Here is a 27,387-nt window from a genome sequence, read left to right as displayed (position 1 = left end):
CTAGGATGCTGGGGAGTACTTCACTTAGCAGCGCTTGGTATGAAGTGCTGCCCTCAGGGAACTAACTTCAGATTTTCTTTCCTATCTTGGACACATGTGCGCTTTACAGACAGCGCACGACAACTGTTTTAGGTTTCTACATGATCTCCATTTTACAGCTGAGTAAACTCAGGCACTGAAGGACAGAGCCTGGATTTTAACCAGCCCCTTCCAACCACAGCCCAGGACCTCAACTACCATGAATATATTATGTCTTAGAAACGTTTCACTCTCAAGAAAGGAGACAGATGGAAGCATCCAGAAAACGAGGCTTCCTCCATCCCCCTTCCAGCCCTTCCCTCCTCCTCTTCCAATCTCAATATTGGACAACTTATGCTCATCACAGAGAAATCACTGTGAGAACAACACATGCTCCTTTGCTCCAGGGCTGAGCTCCCTCAGGCCCTCATATTAGATTTATTTATAATCTGATTTGGAAATAAAAAGGCAAAGCTGTCCTTGGAGACCACTTGGCTCATGCGCTCTATGTTCTAGCATTGCCTCGGCTTCGCAGCCCTGAGCCCGAGCAGAGACACCAGCTGAGCCAGCCAGTGTCCGCCTGACTCTCTCTGGCCTCTTAGAAGTAAAGGCTGGTTTGAGTGAGGGCTTCCTCGTGCTCCTCTTTCACACAGATGCCACGGAGCATCATGGTCTCATGCAGCTGACCAGACAGGCTGCAGAGTGCCAATAAAGGGCACATTCCCACGTGTTGGCTATGCCAGCGTGGACATGCAGCCCTTATGTTCCATCTCAGCTTCCTCGTTACCCGTGTACGTGTGAGCAGCACAGGCTGTCACGCACCGAAGTCCATCTAGAACGCTTTCATGCACGTGGACTCACATGGGGGAGCATGTTTCTAAGCCAGTAACTGGCCTTCCATTCCCTCTTACAGAACACTCAGTTAGCCTGCTCGTCCATTTTACTTCCGTTTTTGTTTTTGTATGGGAAATGAGGGCCAACTTGGAAAAAAAATACTCAAACAAGAGAGATTCTTTAAATGCATGAGTCAGAATTGCCTACAAAATCACACACATACACATGCACTCACTCCCACACGCACGTGTGGGCTCCCACACACGTGTGCACACACACACAGCAGATATAAGGGGGTGTGACAAGAAGGGATGTTGAGTGTCTAGGCATTCTCATATCCTGCCTAGTAAAAGAAAAAGAAGGATAAAAGCTTCTTTTATCCTTTTGTTTCTTTTACTAACTGTGAGGCTTAGAAGAATTCTAATTGGAAAAAAGGTTAGTGCTGGTACCTCTGATAAAAGTGACCTTTAGCCAATGAGCGCTTCATATTTTTCTGACGGCCTGTGCAGAGAGATCCTATCTGGAGGGTAAATGGCTTTTTTTTGCTATCCAAGGTGACATTACACCTTGAACCTTTCCATTTGGCAGGTCCCAGCAAGCTGACAGAAAAGAATCTTGCACCAGTTATGAAATGATTCTCCTCTCAGTACAAATAGTGATGGGAGCAGAGGAGCAGTTGATTAAAAAATACCGTTTGAGGGATGACTCTGTGCTAATGACTGTGCTGGGCTCTGGGTTCCAGAGACAAAAGGACAGGCGTGCTTTCTGGCCTCATGGGTATGAGGAGCCAGTCGGGAAGTCCATAGTGAGCCGTTATTAAAAATGTGCAAGTCTCCAAGGAGATGGGCTACCTGTATCTGTGACAGGGGCTGTTGTCTAGGAGAGGGTCTCCGAGAAGGCTTCCTTGGGGAAGCGTCCCTGGGGAAGGACATTTAAGTAGACGTGATGGGGGAAGCAGGGCTAGTGAGGTGAAGAGTAGGGAAGAGTTTCTAGCAGAGAGAGCAGTTAGCTAGGAGCAGCTCTGCACAGGAGAGAGGCTGGCATGGGGGGTCAGTGTGGAGAGGGCAGAGTCAGGTGAGAAGAAACCAGAAGGAAAGGCAGGGCTGGCGCTGGCTGAGCCCTGCAGAACACAGTAAGTATTATGTGCTTTATCCTAAGGAGCATGGGTGTCAATGAAGGCTGCAAGCCCAGGCAGGACCATGCTTGTCACTTGGGTGCTGTGTGGATGATGGACTATGGTGCATGAATGAAAGCAGAGAGCCCGGTGAGGGGCTGTCACCAATGGTCCAGGCAAGAGACAATGGTGACATGAACTACGGCAACACTGTGGAAGTGGGAAAAAGAGGTTTTTAGAAGATGGGATAGGTAGAATTTGGTGACGGATGTGATGAAGTGGGTGGGTTTAGAGAGAGGAAGGAAGCTGGATAGCTCCAAGGACAGCAATGTCATTACTGGGTTGGGGACCCTAGAGGAGAGGTAGGGAGGAGACAAGGGGAGAGCCTGAGTTTAGTGCAGGGCAGGCTGGATGTGAGGCACCTGGGAGACATCCAGGAGGAGAGGTCAAGAAGGCGACGCAATGGGAACTCAGCGGAGGGGTCTGGGTGGAGAGAGACACGTAGGCCCAAGCAGCAGGGACTAGGTGAAGCTGTGGAGACAGTGCGACTGTCGGGGGGAACACAGGGCCAGGAGGGAGCCCTGCGTCCTCTAGTCCAGTGGAGTTGTTGCCGGCAGAGAGCTGGGGAGGTGAGGGAGAAACGGGAGAGTGGGGTGTTATTCAAGCCGAGCAAAGAACGCGTCTGAGGAAGGAGGGATGGAGCACCTGCGCTGAATGCTGCCAGGGTTACCTTTCTGAAGAGCAGACTCTTGCCGCTCTCTCGACTGTCACTCTCACCATTGCCTCCAAGAAAGAGTCTAAACTCCTTGTCGTGAAATAGCAGGCCTCTCACACACCACTGCCACTCCACCTCCCAGGCTCGTCTCCCTGATATCTCCTCTACCATTAAGTCTGCGTTGTAGCCTTGCTGACATGGCCCCTCTCCGTGCTGGTAGGTGGTATCGTTTACCTCTCTGGGAATCATTTTCTCAAATGTCAGTTTTTGTTGAGAGGTCTGCCCCACTCCCATGCCCTTCAGTCCAGGGGGTTCTAGGGTCACCACTGCAGCCCTTGGTGTGGGGCATGTGGCCAGGACAATGCTGATAAGTACTTTGATCTCCCCTAACAGTGACTGGTTGAGGGAGGGGACAGGAACGTGATTAAGTTGGTGTGATCAGAGTAAATCTCATGGAAGTTCTGGGACAAAGGCTCACGTTCCTTTCCAGTGGATCAGAATCCACAAGGCCACGGCCCAGGAGTTAAGGCAGCCATCTGGGGGCCAGGGGAGTAGAGCTGATCTGAGAAAGTGGCTAACACATGGAAGAGAGCAGAGACCTGGCTTTGGTGACACTGTTTGAGTCCTTGTGTTAAGCCAGGCCAGAAGCCAGAATAAATCTGGACTTTCAAGTCGTGGGAACCCATGAACGTCCTTTCCTTTTTATTTTTGCTCAGGATCAGGTTTCCTGCCACTTGCATTGTATCCATGCATCCTAACTTATATAAACACACTATTCTCGTTACTGAGAATGTGCCCCTGCTTATCCATCTGGAACACTTAACTGTGCTTCTAGTGCAGCCTTCTGTGGCTCCTCTGAGCGGTCACCCCGCTGCCATCCCCCAGAGCCCTGCACTACCACCTGTCCGCTGTGGTTTACACATATGGCTCCCCAACAGCCTCCGGCCAGGGGTCACCATGCCTTATTCACTCTGTACCCCTGATGTCTCTCGCACACATTATCTGGTGCATAAGAATCACTTATCAAATGTTTACTCAATGACTCTCTGAATGAATGAATGAATGAATGAATGAAAAATTAATCGTAAGCAGAGGCTCAATATCAAAATATAGGCAGATACTGAAGCAAGTAAAAGAAGGGTTAAATGAATGCCTAAACCAATAAAAAAAAACTGAGTTATCATCTCAAGTATTGGCCAAGTACATTTCAAAATGTCATTATTTTAATTATGGAAATGGCCTCTCAACAATAAAAAATAAATAAAGCGTATCCCTTGCTCCCAGATGAAATGAACTCATTTAGTTATGTTACATCAGAATAACTTCACAGAATCTTGTATTCAAAGCTCATTAGGTCAGATTGGCTGGTTTTTCCATAATTAATTTAAATGTTCATCCTCTACAGAATTTCATCCCAAACCCGAACAGCCCCTGACACCTAAAGGTCAGGTTCCATTGCTCAGGCCCAGGCCTGGCTTTGGCGCTATGTTCGGTCATCCTTAGTTGTTAGAGAAAACACCCAGAGCAGCCACCATTACCATGGCAACAAGTGCTGAAAAGGAAAGGGTGGCTGTCACCTACAAGACGAGGACTGTGTACAGAAAGCACCGTCAAGCCAAGGAAACATGAGGCTTCCTCAGTTAAGCACGGCCACTCAACATTCAGTGCTGGACACTGAGCTGCCAAAACATCCAACAAAGAAACATGCAGAAGCCCACTGGTCCTGGGTGCCAGTGAGGCTTGGTCCAGATAAACATGTTCCTGAGGCCTGACTAGAACAGCTCTTTAGATGGATTCAGCTTCTAATTGCACTTAAATTTCATCGAACAGGAGAGACACCTCTAAACACAAACATTGTGAAAGTAGCTTTTCCCTCTCGGCACTCATCACCTCCCACTATTTTGTACATAGGTATACATGTGTGAGCCAGAGCGGAACCCGCTGAAACAGGGGAACCCGCTGAAACAGGCAGCACCTGGAGCTGCGTGCAGCTCACCTGCAACATACGGTGCTATGCAGTTCATTCTTCGGGTTCGGAATGATTATTAAGAAAACTGTACAAAGACTTTATCTTTTAGTGACAAATGTACAATGATCTAGTCACTAGATTCAAAATTAAAGCAGGCTCACACATATTGTTCTGTTAATCTAGTGGCAACTGGGGCTTTCAAAGATGTTTTATCTGCTTTTCTCGCTGTGCAATCAAGGAGGGATCATGAGTTTAGGCTCTTTGTTATTTTTGTCAACAATCAGCTGTCAGAACCACAAGTATTCACGAAAGACCAGTGCACAGACTCCAGGAACCCAGTGCAAAGCCGGAAGGAGAAAACAAAGGAAGGGCAGAGAAGAGCTCTGCAGGACGGCTCCGCCGGTGGTACCTTATCTGATTTTCCTCATCGTTCACCAGGAAGAACCAGTGGAACTTCACAAGCAGTGGGCTGCAGTTGGAGACTGTCATGTAGCGGATCACCTCGGTGTCGTTCAGAATGCAGCCGAAGTCCAGCTCCATGGTCTGAAAGCTGAGGTTGGGGAAATGCACTTCGCCACGCAGCTTCAGGCTGTCTACTTGAGGGTGCTCCAGGTACTTGATCGCTAGAGTTTCTTCTGCCACCCAGTTGTTCAAATCGTGTCTGTAGGAAGGGTCAAATTTGACCAGCAGGCTTTTTTCTTCACCAATCTCCAGTTTAATAGGCTGAAGACAAGATAACGGGAAATTACCAACTCTTGTACTATGGGTTTCCAACCTGATACAAGAAACAGGACAGTCAACATTATTTCAATACACTTATGTACACACACAGGTGCGTACATACATACATATTACTATGAAATACATGTATATGCCATGCTTTATCCATAATTAGGTATGCACACGTACACATAATAGCTGGTGTATCTAGAGCTATCCATGTTTATTGATATTACAGATGCTTACATATTTGCATATGCACAGTTTATTAGTTGAAAAGGAAAGGAAGAAAATTCTGGAGAGGAATTATTTGGAGGAAGGGTTTTAAGAGCTGTGAGATGATAAAGATTGAGGAGTTGTACAAAGGAAAATCTACAACAAATAGCTATTATAAAAATATTCTTAACTGAAAATAAATTAGATTGTAAAATCTCTTCCTAGACAAGCAGGAAAAGTTCTTTAAGAAATTTCAAACAGGCTTTCTAAAGCCCTGGGGGAGGAGGGTCTCTGTGGAGGGTGCCCCAGAAAGGGGCGGCTTAGGTGATTTAGTTTCTTTTCTAATGTCTGCGAGTCTGACTCTTCAACACAGTGTTATCTACTTTTCGCTGTTTTCTATTCAACTTCAGATGACACTCCAGAGCTGTACTGAGTTTGTTGGGCAGGTTTTGTTTGTTCTTTTTCTCTCTTTGATTCAAATCCCCATGTGTTCCTCAATGCCAAGGCCATGGTAACATCTTCCTATAGAAAGCCTGGCTATGAGGGGTTTTCTTTTGTTTTTTTTAAAAGGATTTGCTCAGTTCTCATATTTAACTGGCAAAAAAGCCGCCTCCTGGCTCTGCAGAAGGTGCCTGGAGGCAGTCAGGAGGAATGCACACAGGGCCGAGTCTGTTTACAGAGCACTCCCCTGTCCATTGAAGGTTCAGGTATTTAACTGTGCACGTGAGTACCATGATTCGTGATTCGATGGTTTCAGCTGATGGTGCTGATCACCTGATTGCAGAGTCAGAGAGGGCGATGGCTCTTTAGCTGGCTAACCCCACCTGAAAGCCCGGCTGGCCACTCGGTGCGGCTGTCGGGGCACAATTGGGAGCCCACTCTTGTAGACTGTGGCATCTGCAGCACTTGGAATGGCGGTGCTTGGTGTTTAAAGCCTTTGAAGACTGACTTAAACACTTTTTCCCCAGAGAAAGAATTTTTTGTTTTGTGGAAGAAATACATACCTACAAAATTTTATATTATATCTAACAGTACAAAGAAGAAATTAGAAACTTATCCAGAATTTCACCATATATTATTTCTCAGAGTTCACTTTTGATGCTTCAGTCCAGACATGATGGATGGCTAAATAAAATTTTACAAAAATAGAGTTAGACTAATTTATTTTAAAATATCATGTCTGAAATTTTTCTCAGAAAAAAAAAAACCCTGAAAAAACTCTTCTTATACAAGAGATATTAACTCTGAAATCATGGGCACTGGAGCTGGACTGCTGGGGCTCGAACACTGGACTGCCCGGTTACTAGCTCTATGAATTTGGGCAAAGTTAGTCGGGTTTCCTAGCTCTCAGTTTCTCCCTCTTCTTTGTTTTAATTTAATCTTCGTTGTATTTTTTCCATCACCCTTTAGTCCCCTTACACCACCCTTACCCCCCAGCAATCACCACACTGTCGTCCATGTCCATGAGTCCTTTTCCTAGCCCTCAGTTTCTCCATCTGTAAAATAGGTCCAATAATAGGACCTATTTTTTAAGAGGATGAAACGAGTTAATATACATGTGATGTCTTCAGAGTAGTGCTTATGGTATAGAAATATCAACTATTACTATTATCCCTTTCTGATCAAGGAAAGACAGTTAAATGTGAAGCAGCTTCAACTTTAGACAGCATCCTATTGACACCGAGGTGTAAAGGGGATGAAGTCAGCACGCTTGTCCTTGCCCCATCCCCCCCGTTGTTACTGGTTGTAGTGTTAATTTTTAAAAGCTACGATATACAACACTCTGTTCTGAAATCATAGTAGCCAAAGTTGTTGCGTGTCAGTTGTTGATGGACTCAGCCCTCCTGCCAGTCTTTTTCTCATAGTTTTTTTTTCTTTCTGAGTACCTTACTTGGTTCTTCTGAACGACTGTATTTCATTGGCCAGTTTTTCAACAAGGGTGGGTGAGAGCAGCATTCACTGAGTGTCCTCGTGTTCTGAGTGTCTGCGTGTTACCTTTGTACCCAAAGGACAATTTGGCTGGTTATAAAATTCTTGGGTCGTGCTTTCTTTCTCTCAAAACTCTGCAGAATGGCCCCACTGCCATCTGCCATTGAGAGTTATTGTGGGAAAGTCCAAGGTTAGTCTAAAATCTTCCCCTGAGCGGGGGGTCTCTTCTTTTTGCTCTCATGCCATGGGATTCTCTGGTTATCAGTAAGACCAGTCACTTAACTAAGATATGTCTCACTGTTGAATATTCTATATCATTTCGTCCCAGGACAGGTATGGCCTTATTTTTTTAAATCTTTAAAAAAATATTTCATTTGTATTTTCAAACAGAACAATGAAAAGCAAGTAACTCTGTGCCTATCTCCCTCTTACCCAAGCTATTCCCCTCCCCTGAAGTAACCACGGTTGCAAGTGTTTTCTCTGTCCTTGTGGAGCGATTGTATGCATATAAAATCTCATTTGTATCTGTTTTCTTTTTTTTTTGGCAGGGGGATCACTCATCAGTGCATATGGAGCTGCCTTATTCTTTTTAAAAGCTGCATTTTATTCCATCATATAATTCTGTTGTTATTATTTAACTGATCTCCTTTTGAGGGAGGTCGGCTCCCAGTCTTCTACTCTGACAATCAGGGCTGCAGTCAATGTCCTCGTATGCATGTCATCTCGGCTATGTCTGTAGGACCCATTCCTCAGAGTGGGACAGCTGCGTCCATGGTATGGGCACTTAAAGCTTTGATTGCTGCTGCCATCCTGTCTCCAGTGTCGCCTCCCCAACACCGTGGGAGGTCCATGTGTCCACACGCCCTTCCTGATACAAAGCACTATCCCAGTTTTGCTCTTTCCCAATCTGATAGGGAAAAAATGTGTTTTATAGTGATTTTAATTTGCATTTCTTCTAATACAATTAAAATTGAGCATATTTTCATACACTAAAGAGCCATTTTATTTTTCTTTTTGTGAACTCTTCATTTCCTTTGCCTATTTTTCTACTGGTTTATGGTATTTTTCTTGTTGATTTATAGAAGCTTTTTATTTTTTTAATTATATGTATATTTTTATTATAGTTATACATACAAATGATGTAAAAGGTCAAACCGCACTACAAGAGTCATTACAAGACACAGTAGTTCCTGGCCTCCCTGGCGTCCCAATAATCCAGGGGCTGCGTTTCTCAATTCTTGTAATAGGACTGGGCTCTGCCCCAGCTTGGGGCAGAGAGGGGATGATCAGGTGGTAGACACTTCCCAGGTGGGATTACTCTGGGGTGCAGACACTGACACTAGAAACATTAACTTTCCCCAAACAGTCTGATGGATTTCTCCGGCAATGAGCACATACTTTATGTCTTGGGATAAAAGCCAGCTGCCCACGTCTTCTGTATGCGGTCGGGTGGGACAGCTGTCTGGTGCACATAGAATCCCTCTGTTTTTAACACTGTTCACACTTGTTGCCTCTGAGCCAGAGCTACTTGGGCTGAATGACTCCCACATGTTTGCAGCCTCGCTGGAGAATTTTCTAGGCCTTTTTGTCAACCCGCTCCAACCCCCTTCTAGAGTCTAGAATTTGTTTAAATCTCTCAAAGAAAGATTTGTATTTGGTTGGTGTTTGGATTTGTATTTGTATTTGGTTATACCATCCTCTTCCCCCTTTATTTTACTGCTCTGGGCTCCTTTCCTTTTGAACATTTCTACTTTTACCTTATTAAGATTTCAGGAGGACATGAGTGGGTCTAATCTACCACCCAGACTGAGAAAACTGCGTATGTCTGAATTTTCATTGTCTTATCCATTGGTTTTCCTCAGCTCTGTGAGTTCACTCTGCATCTCTCTTTGAACGCTTCCCTTCTCATCCTTGAGCTCTTTTTAAACACAGATCGTATCATCTGGAATTTCTTTGAGACTATAGAGAGCACATGTTTATACTTTTGGTCTTCTTCCTTACCTCGGTGTCCTTGCAATAGATTTTCATCTGCCTCTTGCTTATGATCATTTCCTCCTTTTATTTCTATGTTTAAAGATCTTAGCTGGTTTATTCCCAGCTCATGCTTGAATGAGACCCACTGAAGAACTGTGAGGAGGGGGAGGGGAGGGCAGCAGTGCAGTTTACAGCCACAAGTCTGCACCACCCTCTCACCCAGCAGCTCTGATCCCCCCACTCTTCCCCAAAGAGCCATCTCCCTGAGAGCGGCTCACAGCAAATCTCCTTCAGTTACAGGCTTCCTCTTCTGAGATCCTGCCTTCTTCCTTTACAGCACTTCTCTGTTGGCTGATGGTATGTGGCTCTGGTTTCTCTTCAGTCCTCCTTTCCTACAGCTCTGCCATGACACTTGGCCCATGGCCCAGCTATTCCGGTTTCCTCACGCCCAGCAAAGGAGCACAGGGGTGCTCTTGTAGGGATGTGTAGAGAACTTTGCATCCTGCCCCAGAATGGGGGACGGGCTCTCCTCCCTCCACCCACTCAGATTTCTCAGCATCTGGAGATAAGCTGGCTGGTGGAAAGACTGGATTTGGCTATTTTCTCCTTTCCTTGAGCATGGAGATTTGACTGGACTCGAAGGAGGGGAATTAAAAGATCTTTACTCCTATTAGTGAAGTCACTGTTTTCTAAAGATTAGCTTTATTATAATGAAGCTCATCATAATGAGCCAGAAGTTCTTACATCATCAATAATATTTTTTCTACTGATTGATACTGGAATTTATTTAGGACTCATTTAAAATTTTCTGCATTCTTTTCTCATTATATTTTTCTGGACTGAAATTAGGTAAGGTACTGATACTACTCCCTTCCTTTCTCATGCATGCAAACTCCCCCCTACCCCGAAAAGGAGCTTGTTAGGACGGTCCTCTGTCAAGTTACCTCAGGAGTTAAGGGCAGTGGAGATTTATCAGTCTCACATACAAAGAAGGGTCTGCTTGTTGAGAGCAACGCGTTCACGGGCAGGGTGGAAATGTTCTTCATGACCAAGGGCTGGTAATCAGGTTTCAAGGTAGTGTTTGGTTTCTGCAAAAAAAGGGAAATGAGGAAACAAGCCAAGTTATGATAAACATAGGAAGACTTTAGGAACAAAAGTCTCACATGTATACCCCCCCATATATAAGCACACACACACACCACATATATAAGCGCACACACGCACACGCTTTTTTTTTTATCTTGTAGAGATTTAGATAAGTAGTTTGGAATGTATGGTGGACTATTGAGAGGTGAAACTACCTAAGTGAGAAAACAGATTAGATTTTTTACTCTGCTGTTGCCTGGTTAAAACAAAACAAACAAACAAAAACCCCCCAACAAAAAACCTAGACAAGCCACGGCCCTGAATAGAACTATTACTACAGAAGTTTCCATAATGTCATAAAACAAACTCTAATAAATTAGTGACATCTGTGGAAGAACTCCTGTATCAATATAATGAATAAAACGTTTTTTCCTTTTACAGTATTTTTTCCATGCTCAATATTCTCAATTTGCCGGTATACTTTTCTTGTTAAATTGACAAATGCTCATAACTATTTCCTCTAAATTTTTCCTGGTAACCCTGGGATAGGTTATTTAGAAGCACTTTTTTACTCTGTTGAACATCAAACTTAATTTTCCAACTGGAGAAGGAGAAGGCATTAGAAACGGACCCTGAGCCACACGTTTCTGGTCAGACTGGATTTTCCTCGCCCTGTGTTGGGACCTGCACTGTTTTTCACAAGCCCTGGGTCCTTCAGTACCAGCAGGAGTCGATGTGGTGCCTTGATCTGTGGGCTCCAAAGAGAACCTCCTTCCCATCATTCCCTGGCTCCTCCAATGACTCTAACCTGTTTTTCTCAGGCTCTTTGTTTTGGTTTGCTTTTTCTCCTTGTTCTGATTTCCGTTAAATCCCCGATCCCACATTTTCATCTGACTCTGTCTCTGCTTTCTAAATCCAGCATAGTCCTCTTTACACGGCAGTTCTTGGACGCCCTGGCTCCGGGTGAGCTCATGTGACCAGTGTCCTTTGTGCCTTAGGTCAGGCTGCTATAAAAACAATATAGACTGGTGGTGTAAACAAAAACGTTTATGTCTCACAGCTCTGGAGCCTGGGGAGTCCCAGGTCAAGGTGCCGGCAGGTCTGGTGTCTGAGGGTCTGCTTCCTGGCTTGTCTCTTCTTATCCCATGCACGAGAGCCCACCTTCATGACCTCATCACCTCCCAGAGGCTCTCCCTCCAACATCACTACATCGGGCATTAGAGCTTCAGTATTTGGATTTGGGGAGACACACAGCCATTCAGTCCGGAGGGTTGGTTTGAATCTCCTGCCTCGGTTGTGTTCCACCAGCCCCTGTGCAGGGGTTTGGTCTGACCCTTACCAGGAGATGCCAACCACTGTTTCCCTCCCTCCAACATGGTAACACAGGGGCTGGGCTTAGCTTGCATTTGCAGACTATATACTACAGTTTGGAGGAGGGTAAAGCAGCACTGTAGGACTATCAAAGGCCATATGGGGAACTGTCCACCCAGTGACCTTCCCTGAGGCTGCTGTGTCATTGCAGGTAGTTTTGAAGTGAAGAAGCCACATTTGCCTGGTTTGGCAAGAGGCCATTTAGAGGTTAGTGATAAGAAGGAGTCGATGCACAGAGAATCTGTTCTATTTTAAAATGACCCCTTTCCCTCTGGGTTGTTTGTCTCCCCAAGTATCAGGAGATGGGATTTGTTCCTGGACTCATGAAGCAAACTGGCTGCTGGTTTCAATTGACCTTTTCAAGTCCACAAAGATGTGGTTTCATCTCTGTGGCTTATGAATGGTACAATAGTTATAAAGCAGATCAAATCTGAGGAAATGGTCACAGAAAAATTCTTCCCACAGGCAGTGTCGGTGTCATTATAGTCTAGTGCACTAAAGCAGATACACTGCCTTGAGCTGAAAATAAGGAGACGGAATAGATAATTGGCTGTTACATAAGTAAGTATGAACACCAAGACCTACCAGGTCTCTTGTACATAGTGGGTAACGACGTTGCAATTCTTCATTGCCCCTGCTATGGATTAAATGTGAGCAGGAAATGAACGATGCAAAATACCAGTAGTTGGACAGGTTTCAAACTCGGAAAATTTAGGGGGAAGGAGAGAAAGGTAAAATCACACAGGGAGTTGTGACTCAATTCATTTTTTAATTCAATAAGTCACTGCTATATTAAAATATTTGCTATTTCATTCTAGTGATAAAGTTGAAAATAAACAAGAATATGCTTTAAAAAAAAACAACAAGAAGGGCTAAAGGATTTAAAGAGAAGAAAAAGAACACAACCCACACATTCTTATGAATGTTTACAGGCTTAGAAAAAAATCTAGTAAGAAACAAAGTTGCATATTTAACATATACTATAATTTCTTACATTGAATAATTATTCAGTAAATATTCACTGATTTTTCTCTGTGTAGCTGCATTTAGAAAAAATATGATGCCACCAAATTCGGTGCAGCTACCACCAGTAAATATCTTTCCTAATCACTTATAAAAGAATTTAAAACCGAGCAGTGAAAGCTCAATAACAGAGTTGTAAGAACTCTTGTAGTATTTTCTTTTTATATATCTCATGGAGCTTGTCACGGGTAGTTTAACATCCTGTAACTGAAACCCTTATTCTACTTCTTCGTTGTCTACTTTCCCCAGGAGTCTGCTAAGCCTGGGATTTTGCTGTGCCTTTGCTGCCTCATACACTGTGAGTGCTCAAGTAGTTTGTTGACTTGAACTTGTACATCTCCCCTCCTCTCTCTCTGGCTATATGTCCCTTAGTCATCTCCTAGCAGAGCACCATACCCATGGTGGGTGCTCAGTAGAGATTTATTTAACACACATGAAATGTGATGGAACCACTACCAGAATAAATTTTCCTGCAAGCCTCCAGGTACTAAAAGGAACCCTGGTTGATTCCCACCCTGACTGATTAGGCGCTGCCACACCCTGTCCTTTTATATGACAGCAGAGATGGCACTGTGGGTGAAGACTTGCTTAATGCTTGGTCTTCCCGGTCAGCTGTGCGGTTCATCAGGGAGGGACTATTCTCACTTGTACCACTAGCACCTGACACAGTGCTTGGCACATGGCGGGCCTTAATAAGTATTCCACTCAGCAGCCAGAGTGACTGTTTCAATGAATAAATCTGACCCTGTCACTCCCCCCCTGAAGCCCACCAATGGCCACCCAGAACACGCCTCCCAGGCATGCCACACTCACTGGCCCTTCCTCACTCTTCTAGATGGACCTTGGGCCGCTGCCAACAGGTTCCCCATCCTAGGAGGCTTCCAAGGTCTCTGTACTCGCCAAGCGCTTTCCTAGCCCAGGCCCTTCGTGTGTGCTGTTCCTTCCGCCGAGAATTCTCTCCCTGTCTCTTGTCACCAGAGTACCTTCACTTTTTCTTCAAGTCGCAACCTGAGGCACTTTCTCAAGGAAGCCATCTGTCACCACAGGTACAAATAAAGCCACTTTCCTGATATGTGTTCTCATAGTAACTTACACCTCTTCTTCTTAAATGACTAAATTTAATAATTTGTTTACAGTTGTAACCTCAAATCAATCTCTTGGCTTTACGGATGCCTCACCGGTTCACCAGATTGCCAGCACCAACACACTCTGGCCCAGAAGAGGCATTCCACACGCATCTGTTTGGGATGTTAGGTGGAAGTCTGTGGAGGAGTAGGTCAAGTTCTACTGTGATGGCTCCTGACCCCCTGCCCTAGCAGCAGTCATTCCCATCTCTCCCCGGTCCCCTGCCACCCCACTTATTGCTGGCCCTTAGCGGCCATATAAAGTCATGGACATGTGTAGCCATATAGTTTAGGAATGTGAATCAGGTAGTTTAAGTTGATCATTCTCAGTGTTAGGTGACCTACACAACAGCTTAACTTGGATCTTGGTTGCCTCACGCGTCCCATGGCAATGATAACGGAAGCTACAGCACGGACCGTGGTGAGGGACGACCGGGCGAATATATGTAATGGATACGGCTCAGTGCCCAGTGCAAACCAATCAGTATGTTGTAGCCACTCTTACTGATTATGATGATTATCAATAATCGTCCAACCCTGTCCGTAACTGTGATGTTTATTTTATCTGGTTAGAGTAAGATGATGGACTACAGTAACTTTCAGTGCACTTACATCAGGAATGATGGATGTAGAAGTTCTGTAACAATTTAGATTTCAAAGAAATGTAGGTTTAGATTCAGAATTTTTAGTTGAAGGTGTACAGGCCTCTGAAGCTTAAAAAAGCATAGGTTGGGTGTGGGTACATCAGGCTTCTCGTTAATTCGTCTTCTCCAGTGAAAATGTGAACACACTCACCCCCAGACAGAGCACCCTGCCCTCCCCAGCACACCCGCTGACCTTCTCCAGCCGGTATAAGAGCTGCTTGGTGGACAGCTGGACAACTGGCTCTATGAACTCACAGATGACGTCCACGGTTATCACCATGCTCGTCCTCTTTTGTCTCCCAATAACGGTGTGGCATACGAGCTTTTCTCTGACTATCTGCAGACAAGATACACCAGCGTTCTGAGAACCTCCACAGCTCAGAAAATGTAATTCTCGGCAATCGGCCAAGTGATTCTCAACTACCTGCCTGGGAACACTGGGGAAGGGTGTACTTTTCTGAGTGGTACATTTCAGGTATCAGTCTCTGTCACACAATTAGTATCTCATTAAATATGTCCCGGATGGAACCTGCATCCATTTCTGACTGCCTTTGAGAACACTATCAATTGACATTCAATTCAACGAATACATACACAGAAGGTGTATTAGGACTGCAGGTGTGATAGTCATCAGGACTGTGAGGCACTGGGCACACCAAACGGTGACAGACGAGGTTGATAAAATCCTTGTGCTCATAGTTCGATGGCAGTTCTATTTATCAAGCTAGTCAGAAACTGTCCGGGTAAAAATTTTGTCTTTCATATTTGAATATTTAAAAATTGTGCCGCAGAAACTAATATTTCTTTGCCTCGCTTTCCCCGCCCCCACCCTGAGGTCCTGATTTATATAAAGTAGAAAGGACTCAAAGTGAATTTATATTATGAGTAGCTTGTATTGAAGAGTGCTCAGGGATCGGATGTTAATGAATTCAAGTCTCTCTTCAATTATGTAGCATAATTTGGAAGAACGTTCAGGGAAGCCTTTAGTAAAGCTGAAACTGAATTTAGAACCCTAGCAGCTCAGGTACAATGCCTTTAAAACTACGGCCAGCTCCCAATCACACCATTGTAAGTGTGCTCCTGCAACAGGCTGCAGGCATCTGGAAATGAGGGCTGTGTTCATCTTTGCATCCTTAGTGCCTCGCACACTGTTTATCATATGGTACATACTCCGTAGGAGCTGGCCGAACTCCCGAGTAACAGAGAAAAACCACCTCGTATACTCTCCACAGTGGAGCAATGAACTAGCTTTACTATCTTGTCTGCTGGAAGATAAATTTCTTACTGCTTCCTATTTCCCGAGGAGAAACTTCAGCTTCACCTCCTGACTTGGCGACACTGGGAGGAGCAGAAACAAGCACCAGTTCTCACTCACAAAGTCTGTATCTGTGAGGTAGAAGAGGCTCATGAGTGATCACAAATGTTTCTTTAAGGTTTCTGATGGTTTCCAATCTCCACGAGGGAATAGGAATAAACAGGCATGTTTTGGATCCGTGTACATGTTTAAGCAGAATGGTGATGATGTAATAAATAAGAGCAGATCATCATAGTTGCTGAAGATAAATGCAACTCTTTTATTAATACATAAAAAGACGATGGTTATAAATGTGATGCTGCTAATGTCAAACTGGGAGGAAAGGAGCTGGGGATGCCCCAATACCTGGACCAAAAAGCCCAGAGTGTCTATAAAAACATCCTTTTGGAATAAGTATGAATACTGCCAAATGGTCACTGGGGGCTCAGCTTTGGCTGAATGCTGGATATCCCTCTCCCAGAGACTCGCTGGCTGGTCACCGCTGCCTCTGGGAATGAGAACCTGCTTTAATTAGCATTTGAAGGTTGAGTTCATGGTAGCTGTAGAAACAAACATAAAACTGAGCAGAGCTGAACTGTAAAAGCATTGAGTGCTGCCATGGTAACTCGGGGCTACACGCAGTCCTTCAGAAACCATATCGTTTCTTCAGATAAATGTCAAGGAACTCGCCTGAGAAATACAGCAACGATTTCTTCAGGAGAAAAGCAGGTTTGAAGCATGCTGTTCTCTTACCCTGGGAGTAGCAGAATAGCCTTCCAGTATCACATCGATCGTCTGCTCTGGATATAACTCCATCCTGACAGGATGAAGCTGAAACACGGGGCCCTGGGGGTCCCTGGGTGCCCGGGAGCTGTGGCATGGGGGGTGGCTGTTGGCAAGTCCTTTCTTGCTCAGCTTGTTCTGGGGACAGAGATTTTCGTTCATCCAGTACAACTGTTGGACTCGGCGTCCCTTGTTGGTCAACTTGAAGCTGTAATAACACATGTTCAGGCTGGAAAAGAGGAGGCAAGCATTGAGAGAACTCAACTTTGGGATGTTCTGTTCAGCTCTGCACCTTGGGATCTACCCCTTGAGAAGTAGTTTAAAAGTGAACAGGGAAATAGGCAAAAATTTTAATGTAGGAAGGCTCCACCATAGTGCTACTCGGAGCTACCATAGCAATGGGACAAAGTGGCATCTTACTCATGGGGTCCATGAACTAAAGTCAGACACTGGGGTTTGGCTCCTGAGCTGTTACCACCAGGGAAGGGGCCATGGGAAAGTGATCCCACCCATCCTCAGTCTTTCCCAGCAGGTCAAGCAAGCTACAGAACAGACAGACACAGTTCATGTGAAAGCCACTCTAATTCATGAGAAATGGCTCTGAAGAGTAAAAGGAAAAGCAAAATACCTCCTGGAGGAGAAGCATATTTCAAATTGTGTCGAGCAAATTTCTACTGGCTGAGGGACACGTCTTGCGATGGGCTCAATTTGAAGGGAACTTCAGAGCGAAATGGCACACACCCTCTGAGCCTTACCAAAGCTCAAGGGAAGTGTAACAGTCCAGAATACCTGCTGGAATGGTCGTTTTTCTCAGCCTAACTTCCTGTAAAGATGCTGCTGTTTCACTTCCTCATTCATCTATTCCCCAAGTAGTTATTAAGGACCGCGTGATTGTTTAGCTCTCTGTTAAACACTGGGATTTCTGAGACCTTGGAGGTGGTTCAAATGTATTTTTGTTTGGAATTTTCTTTTACCAATTTATAAACTTTAAAAAAATAATTTTTTTGTCAGGGAGCAAACTCAGCTGAGGATTTAATTAAATTAAAAAATTTTTATTAGGCTTTGAAAGTTTCTACCATCTGTTCCTCCCTAGGAAATGATATCATGTCTAATGAGTAATTTGCAGCATCAGATAAATGAGTATTTGCCAGTTGTCAGGTATAATCATTTCATTCTAGATACGTGTCCACAGGGCATGCTCAGTGGAGTCTTCCGTCGGTAGTTTGTCTTCATGGCTAAGAGTAGGCTTTGGGGAAAACAATGCATAACGCACACTGTTTATAAAGTAAGCAGGGTCTCTGCAACTTATTTACAGTATATCTTTCAGACATCACAGCAACCCAGTAAGAAGTATACTTCCCCTTATTTTATAGATGATGAAACAGAAGTTCTGAAATTTAAGGGAGTTGTCCAGAAAAATGCAATCAAAAGAGGTGGCATATGGATATTTTTTTAGACCTGTATGTCTCCCAATTGGCAAACTTTTCTGTAAAGGGCTGAATAATAAGTATTTTGGACTTTTGGGGCCACATGGTCACTGTCACAACTACTCAATTGCCCACTACAGTGTGAAAACAGCCATGGAAAATATGTGTATACAAATAGGCATGGCTGTATTTCAATAAAACTTTATTTACAGAAACAGTGGGATGCACTTAGCCCACCTCTGCTCTTGAGGATTCTTTTGGAGATTGTTGGCATCATGATTTTATGTCAAAAAGAATGATGAGGTTTAGGCAGAGGGGAAATTGCAGCTAAAAATTCAGAGTTTGCTTCCATATTCATAGAAAATTATAGGCTAAACCTCCCAATTCTAGGCAAGTGACAGAATATCCTTTGGGGCTATTTGACACTATTTGTAGATTAGAGAGAACATGTAATCAAGTTTGGTTCACAGTACTTTGTTTCTGTAATCATGTTTGAGTCTACCTAAAGAATTTTGGAAATGGGAGCATGGAATGCACTGACAAAGTGCTCCTGCTTATGGCCGACAGGCAGGCAAGGAGGAGCATTTACATCTAGTTGACACAGAAACTGTAAGGGAGGCTTCTCTGAAAACAGAATTCAGGGCAATCTGTGGTATTTGCAATCCAGTGTCATGGTCTGTGGGTGGAACAGAGGAAAGGGGGTGTGGATGGGTTTGTGGGGAGGGCTGCTGACTGGTTCTGATTCGGAGCATCTTCTCTAAGCACAGTGTGTCCGTCTTGGTTTCAGGGCCTGTTGGACCAGAAGGCAGGAGTGGCCCTTTGAGCTCTGGTCACCACACTGAGACGCACAGGTGTACATGCAGCTGGCCCCCACAGCTGCACGACCCCTCTGGGGAACCGTGAATAAATCCCCACACACATCCTCGCCTGTTAGCATTCACACCTCGTACATTTTTAAAGCCACGTTTAGATCATTCTGCCCTAGAGCTGTCTATACTCTGCCACCTTTTATTTAAATATTTAGATGCTCTGGCTTTTTCTGAGTGATCAAGCAGAGCCAATCGCAGGCATCTTGGTTGTTAGTGCTATAGTCAGGAGGCAAGCAGAGCACAGGATACCAAAAAAGTCACTGGCTTTGCAGCTCCTGATAAGAAACATTTGCAATAAATGTTTACCCTCCTAGTTATAGTCAGGTTACCACTAACATGCATCTGTATTTTCTACATACATGGGAAGGGATTAACAGTGTATTGGAATCAAAGAGGAGAATCATGGTTAAGATTTTAAGTTAGTCACCAAGAAGGCACTGTAAGTTTGAAGGAAAATACACTTCCTACAGACCATCTCTTCTCTAGCACAGAGGGACACAGCTTGGAGAATGTAACCAAGCTGTGACTAGGACGTACCTTCTTATGGCTGATGCATCCATCTGGAGGGGGAGAATGAAGAAAGGACAGGGAAAGGACTAAGGAGTTTAGCGCTATTTACTTAAAAGTAATTTTCTGAAGTAGAGGTGATGCTCAGCTTATATAACACACGTATCTATGAGAATTCATCCATAATATTTCCCTACCTAAAATATGCTCCCAAATTGATTTCTGGAGCAAAGGGCTTATCTGAAACAATGGTGGAACCAATTCCTGAAGCCTGGACTGGAATCCGATAGGTGTTGCTATTTGTAATTTCCAAAATGACTGTGTCTTTGAATGTCACTATGTCATTCAGGGTGGCGGTCAGTGTCAGCTGAACCTCATTTTCGGGGGGAACGATGCCTTCGTTGGGTTCAATCGTCCAAAGGGAATTTTTGTGTGCCTGTAACACAAGACTACAAGTTAGCAGTGGAGATATTCTTGGCTTTTTCTTCTGCACATGTCAAAGCCCTTTATACTTCAAATGGCTGGCACCGCGGAGCTCAGTATCAGAGACAAACATTATTTTTTTCAAACCAAAGCGGCGGGGTGTTTGTTGGCTTCCTTTTTTCAAAAAGCAATCTGATTCTGGAGAGCACAGTTCTACTTTTGAATGCTCTGTGAAGATTCTTTACATTTCTTCCTCTAGATGACAGTCCAGTTCTCTAACAAGCTGCTACTAATTATCTGCTTTAATCACCACATTCTGAGATACCAGCAGAAGGTACAATACCCTTTCTGAAATTTGGAATTTTCAAAAGACATATTTTTCAAGGGCAAAGTTTCTATGATGTTATTAGTGAGTACAAACAGCTTTTGCTAAATACAACATAGTATTGTGTTTATTCTATTATTCCATAATAATAATTTCACTTGCTGAAATTCCAAACTTGTTCTGAAATATGTGATAGGAGGTGAAATCACAGAGGTGACATTGACTCCCAAGACTCCGTTTCCTTTAACCGATCAGACCCTCGCAGCTCACTCCCTTTCCTCCCTAGGACATGTGGCCAAACAGCACCTCTCAGGGAAGCCTGCTCTGATTGTCACCTTTTAAACTGAAAACCTCCCCCCAGGACTCCCGATCCCCTTTGTCCAGTTCTATTTTTCCCTTTAGCACTTACCGTCTTCTAACATGTGCACAATTGACTTACTGATCATGCTTGTCTGCGTCCTTGCCCTGGAATATAAACTCTCCATCAAAGTGGAGAGTTTTGCCATGTTTGTTCCTGCTGGTGTTGTTGACTGATACAGCCCCAGCACCTATAACTCTGCCTGGTACCCAATAGGTGCTTAATAAACATTTGGCACATGAAAGAATGTATCTGCTTTTTGATCAAACCCTTTGATGTTAGAGAACTCATTTCTCATGTAAGGTAACTTATCCCAGGCAACTCAAACTTTTGATAGCTCTCCTTAAATTAAGTAGAGATATGCCAGGTTTTGGTTTTTGGTTTTTGGACCTTCCATATGCCGGTATTTGGTCTACTCTCTTGGAGCTAAAAAGAATAAATTGAATCATTCCCTCTTTTGATTAATAGTCCTTCAAATCCTGTACCCCAGCTTTAGAAGAAAACTGCATATGGCACAGTCAAGCTCCACAGTAAATTGAAAATTTGGTTAAGGTGTTCAATCATAAACAATGACTCAGGCTATAAAAAAATGACTCATGCTATAAGCATCTCATTTAATCTAAAAACAGAAATTCTGCTTCTTTGACGGTGATCTATTTTCTCAGGCTGCTTTTATGATTTTCTCCTTATCTTTGATTATAGTGCAGGTTCACCATAATATGCCTAGGTATGGGTTTATTTGCACACCCTGCTTGGAATTTGCTACCCTTCTAGAATCTGTGGTTTGATCCCTTTTATTTCTGGAAAATTCTCAGCCATTACAAATGTTGTTTCTGCCTCCTTCTCTTTTCCTTGTATTACCCCAATTATATATGTGTATGACTTTCCTAATGTACCCTCTCTTAGGCTCTCGTGTGCATTTCCCAACCCTTGCTCTCTGTGCTTCATTTTGGATGACTTCTTCTCAGCTATTTTCCAGGTCACTAATTCTTTCTTCAGCTGGGTGTAATTCACTGTTAAATATACCTATCAAGTTGCAAATTTTGTTTTTTGTATTTATTTTTGAAAGCAGGTCTTATTATTTATATTTCTTTGTATGTATTTTTCAGCCTATTCAGATCTTTTAAAACTCTGATGATGATATTTGATTTAGTAGCTACTCCTAGTCATGTGAAAATTTGATAAGCAAATTGTTTTCGAAACTTTTCAATGATATAGAGCAAATACATAGTCAATGGCGCGAGGCCCGGGTGCTGTGGGAGACACAAAAATGCCCAAAGACTATTCCTGGCCTCCAAGGAGCTGACAGTAATGACATTCAGGATGCCAACAGGTAAATAACAAAAACACAAGTCGGAAATGCAAGTCAGAAATGCGAGACAGGGGTGAGAGTGCTTCGGGGAAATCTAAAAAACAAGATGCTTTTCCAGAACAGACAATGTCGAAACCCTTTATTATATGACAAATATACCAGACACAATTTATGTTCCCTCCAATTGTGAAACTGGGCTTAATTATCAGGTAGGATGCTTCTTAATTATATTACGCTATTGATTAAAAAAATTCAAACTTACTCTATTCTAATTTCATATGTAAGCAATGATCTCAGAATTAACAAAATGTATATCCTTATTTTGATTGCTATACCATCTCAATCAATTTTGATAGTGTTGTTTTATTGGGGGAAGAAATTACTCAGGATTACGTATATGGATTAATATTTACAGAAACTATCCAGTGATTGCCAACAATGCACTGGGCAAAGGCTGACAAAAGAAGAGACAATTTTCAAACTTCCAGGATAACAACTGAGAGGCAAAGCCAAACTCTCCAGCTCATTGGAGAAGAGCGTGATTATCCCCTCACGAATCTTCCCTGGTTTCTCATACTCATTCTGAGTGTGGTAGTTCAGAGGAAATTCTCTAAAGAAAAGCACGCAGAGGAAAATGTATTTAAAAACAAATGTAAAATATACTTTGTGTGCTGGATTTAAGAGGACATTCCAGTCCAAAACTTTCCTTCCTTCCTTTAATTTCTATGGTGTACTTCTTCTAGCAAAAGGAAAAAGAAAGAAATGTGAAATACCTGTATCTCTACGGGTGTATAGGGACAATGTAAAGCTACGAGTCAAAAACTTCTTGACAAGTGGAGGGTGGGTTTGGAATAGAGCTGCGCTGGTGATCACTGTAAGTAAGAAGAATATACACTGGAATTTTTAGGCAAGAGTTAGAAATTTTAGCCAGGCAGAATCTCCTAGGGTGGCAGTACCTTGGGATGTCACCAAAATCCAGGTCTGGCCCCACTACAGATTCAGGAACTGGATTTAGTTCTGAATGGTCACTCTCTCACGAATGTGTTCACAGGTATTTAATAAAGAGAATCTAAAATTTAAAACCAAATGCCAATTTCCCAATTGACAGTTGAGGACACACCAGAATGCTAGTTACATTTCATCCTGGTTTGAAAGTCTATATGGAAATAAATAAATTGCATTTTAAAAATTAAATAGGTTCAATAAAGCAAAGGAGAACAGTTCTCAAGATGATAGATTGTTTATAATAAGGATATGGATGAAATTTTATTTTAATTTTGGTATTAATGGGAAATGACAGATTTAACTCTATGTCAAAAGTCCTATTATTACTCCTGATCTCTTAATATGGGACATCTTTAGAGACATAGATATAAAACAAACATTAGTTACTATACTGGATAAACTAGGGCTGAGATGGGATATTTGTATGATAATTATCTCTATTTCAAAAATACTTGTGGAAAATATGTTGATTTTTGCACAATGCAAAACTGTTTTCCTAAAATTTTCTCTCTAACCTTCTAGTCATACTAAATTAGCCCTAGTAAAGTACTAAAATATTAAGAAAACAGTAAGCAAAGCCTGTCTTTCCAGAATGTTATCCTGTATTTTAATTCTATCTTAAAATATTATTAACAAAACAGATAATAATCCTCATAACTTTCATTTTCAGGATTACAGGTCGATTGTTATTGGCAAGAGAAACTACAAGGACTGAATGTCACTGTATTCTGCTCGTATTTAGGTTCAAGAAATAACCTCTAATGTGTATTCTTAACTCATCATCCTCAGCCCAATTTTTTTAACAGTCTGTCTTTGTCCATTCGCAGCGATGTAGGCCTTTCCTACGACACACTCCACAACTCTCACAGCTTCTACCTGTGACCTAGTCCAAAGCCACTTCCACATCTTTAGGTGTTTGTTACAGCAGCACCCCTCTCTCAGTACCAGTTTCTGTATTAGTTGGGGCTGTGAAAACAAAGTGCCATAGACTGGGTGGCTTATAAACAACGGAAATTCGTTTTCTGTTCGGGAGGCTGGCAGTCTAAGATCAGGGCGCCGGCACCATCGAGTCCTGGCGAGAGCCCTCTTCTGGGTGGAGGACTGCCGCCTTCTCACTGTACCCTTGCTTGGGGAAGAGCAGAGCAGAGGAAGAAAGCTCTCTTAGGAAGACTCTCAAAACCCCACTCACAAGGGCTCCCCCCTCATGACCTCATCTAACCCCAATTACCTCCCTAGGGCCTCACCATCTAATACCGTTGTGGGGTAGGGTTTTCACATACTAATTTTGGGGAACACAATCATTTCATCTATAACATTCACCTTCAGTCCCCCTAAATTCAGGTTCTTCCCACATGCAAAATACAATCTTCAGTCCGGAAGAGGAATATAACCAGCATTCAACCATGCGGGGACCGTGACCTCAAGTTCCAGCCTCGGGAACTGTGAGAAGTAACTTTCTGTTGTTTATAAGCCACCTAGTCTGTGGTGCTTTGTTAGAGCAGCCTGTGCTACGGCATGATCCCAAAGTGAAAACCTTGAAATCCTCTGACATATTAATTATAGAAAACCACACACAAATGAGTCCTAAAATAGCTACAAATGCGAATTGAATTTCCTGCAGATATTTTAAAATGAATCAATGTAGCTTTATTTCGTCAGCATTTTTGTCAGATAGGAGTTTTTGGCTTACATTATTTTCCATCTGACCTACACAATCAAAGCAGTGCATGGAAATAGATTTCTCATGCTTAAGTAACCTGCCTACCTCCTTCCTTAGAACTATTTGTCTTTCTTACTTTCAGTTTTTAGATTCTAGGTTACTATTTTAGATAAAGTCATACTAGCTGCCGTAAAAACAAAAACAACAACAAAAACCTGATACTCATGGCTTAATACAACAAAAACTTATTTCTGGTTCATATGAATTCCAAGTGCTGGCAGGCATGACAATGGGTTTCGGTTCCATTCAGTCATTCAAGGACCCCAGCTAAAGAGATCCTGACATGTTCCACTTGTGGCCTCTAAGCCACTCTAGACATTGACATTCAGTTGGCCAATAAGAAAAGAAGAGAATGGGGGATCACATGCTAAGATTTTATGCACCAAGCCTGGAAGTGGTACACAACACTTCTTCCCACTTCCACTGTCCAGAATTCAGCATGCAGACACACCTAACTGCAAAGGAATCCAGGAAATGTCTTGCTCTGGGTCCCAGAGTAAAGGGAGACGGACATGGTGAACTGCTAGCTACTCTCTGCCAAGGCCACCTTGCTGGTTCTGTCTACCACAGTATCCTTAGGTCCTCCCCGAATGCCTCTGGGTCTCAGATTTCAAAAGGTGAAGAGTTCACTCCAACAGAACATGTAAGTGGGAGCATAACTTGGTATTTCAACTCCTGTGGGAAAGTTAGGGCTGAAGTCCATATGCATCTGCCGTTAGGACAAATAGAGGGGCAGCTAGAAGAGAAAATAAGAATGTTCTAGGCGAGAGGATCTCACACTATTGGCCCTTTTCCGAAACTTGCGGCCTTACAGCACTCTATATAGTTTTCTCCTTATGAGGCTCAGCTCACAGATAAAACATAAATCAATGCCATTTTTGTCTTTTTATCAAAAAGTAAATGCCTTTCAGAAGAGGGTACTGTCAATGTCATCTTTGCCATTCTATTTATTTTCTTCCTCTAGACAGGGGCACAGGTCGGTCCTCTGTTACAATGAGGAGAGGGTGTCACCTGCGTAAGTGCTATTTCAAGCAAGGGACGCTTGTTTCCTTCTGATAGATGCATATACCATTTCTGTTCCGATTCCTGCTGATGCAGACCGGCTGCTCCCCAAAGAAGCCCTGAAGTTGGTCTCCGGGCCTGCATTGGTGAGTCTTCTTTTTGATGAAGTTTATTAATCAATGTTTGGCATAAAACCAGGCAGAAAAGTGTATCATAGAATCCAAGAACAAGGCACATTAAAATGCCAGCTGCCAGCATCCTGGGTTATCCTTACCAAAAGCCAGGCTTTAAATCTCCCGGACACCCTGGGTGTCTTTGGTAGTTGACATCTAGGGACGTCCTTTGTTTTTAGGCAGGATTTGGTCTACGGGACATTTTCTGTTATCAGACAGCAAATTTGACTAAAGAAGGAATGGATGAATGATAATCATCATAGCTGTGGAGGGCATTCAGCAGCCTTTTCAAAACTGCAGTACAGCAAGACGACAGCTGGTGGAAAGCGGTTAGGAAGGAGGGCTCTGAAGGAAATGGGTGTGGGGCTGACTGAGTCCCGGATCTGCCACTCGCTAGCTAGTGAACACGGGGCATGTCCCGCAGCCGGGCCGGCTCAGTTTCCTCTTCTACCGCTCTTGGCACTGGCTGCACCTTCCGCGCAGAGCTGTGGCGGTGCTGAACCAGGCGGTGCACGTAGAACTCAATATAACGTCTGGCACAGAGTCAAGTCCTCACGAAAATGACACCTATCATCATCACTTCCCCAAAAGCTGAACTACCCCATGTGACACCTGATTATGGACGCGGTGGTGTTTACTAAAAAAATAGATTACAATATGGAGGAAACAAAGATGGGTGGCTAAGGAAGCGTGTGACACACAATACTCCTGCCAGAAGAGCAGCGTCTGACAGGGTTTATGGGAGCAGAAGTGGCAGATGGCCCGCAGGGTCTCCATCGCCTGGCGCACAATTACCTTCTCCCAGTTATTGAATCAAACGCTGATCTAGATGTGGCTGAAAAGAGATCTCTTTTTTTCTTTTTTAGGTGCACAGCAGAGTGGTTAGGCACTTATAGAACTCAGGAAGTGGTCCCCCCGGTAAGTCCAGCACCCACCTGACACCGGACACAGACATGACAGCATCGTTGACTGTATTTCCTGTGTTGCTGCATTTTGCATCCCTGGGACTGTTTTATAACTACCAATCTGTACTGCTTCGTCCCTTCACCATTTCCATCTAGCCCCCCAACTCCCCTCCTATCTGGCGACTATCAGTTTGCTTTTTTTGCAGAGGTAGTTAAAGTCCTAAGTCAGATGACTTTAAGGTGAGGAGCCTGACTAAATGAGGCGGGCCCTTAGGAGAGATTGGGCTCTTCCTTGAGAAGAGGGTCCAAGCGTAAGGGGGCTTATTTGGAAGAGGCCAAGTGGTAGGGCGCTGTGGGTGGCTCCACAGCAGCAGGAAGCAGTCCCCAGACGACAGTTAGCAGGAGAGTGGGGATCTCAGTCATTCAACTGCAGGAAAGCAAACTCTGCCAACATCCTGAGGGGCTCGGAGGTGGGTCTTTCTCTAGTCAAGCCTCCTCCAAGGAATGCAGCTCAGCCAACGCCTTGGTTTCAGCGTTTTGAGATCCT

The 27,387-nt window shown here is 43.6% G+C and overlaps 1 protein-coding gene across 16 annotated transcripts in view; it reads right to left on the bottom strand.

Moving 5' to 3' along the window:
- The window catches only part of HYDIN (HYDIN axonemal central pair apparatus protein), a 338,541-nt gene that overhangs the window by 144,802 nt on the left and 166,352 nt on the right, over positions 1-27,387 (bottom strand). For all 16 annotated transcript variants that reach the window (XR_008425734.1, XR_008425735.1, XR_008425736.1 and 13 more), the window contains 5 exons: positions 19,815-20,053; positions 16,785-17,043; positions 14,931-15,074; positions 10,434-10,577; positions 5,060-5,373 (listed from right to left, as the gene is read on the bottom strand). Coding sequence is in view for 13 of the 16 variants with exons in the window: in XM_053915141.1 (XP_053771116.1) it covers positions 5,060-5,373; positions 10,434-10,577; positions 14,931-15,074; positions 16,785-17,043; positions 19,815-20,053 (1,100 nt within the window). In the remaining 3 variants the exon portion in view is untranslated. The remainder of the gene's footprint in view (positions 1-5,059; positions 5,374-10,433; positions 10,578-14,930; positions 15,075-16,784; positions 17,044-19,814; positions 20,054-27,387) is intronic.

This window comes from Desmodus rotundus, chromosome 12 (genome assembly GCF_022682495.2).
Source record: "Desmodus rotundus isolate HL8 chromosome 12, HLdesRot8A.1, whole genome shotgun sequence".
Classification (NCBI taxonomy): Eukaryota; Metazoa; Chordata; class Mammalia; order Chiroptera; family Phyllostomidae; genus Desmodus; species Desmodus rotundus.
The sequence above is the reverse complement of the archived record's forward strand: the minus strand, read 5'-3'. Positions and strand labels throughout refer to the sequence as shown.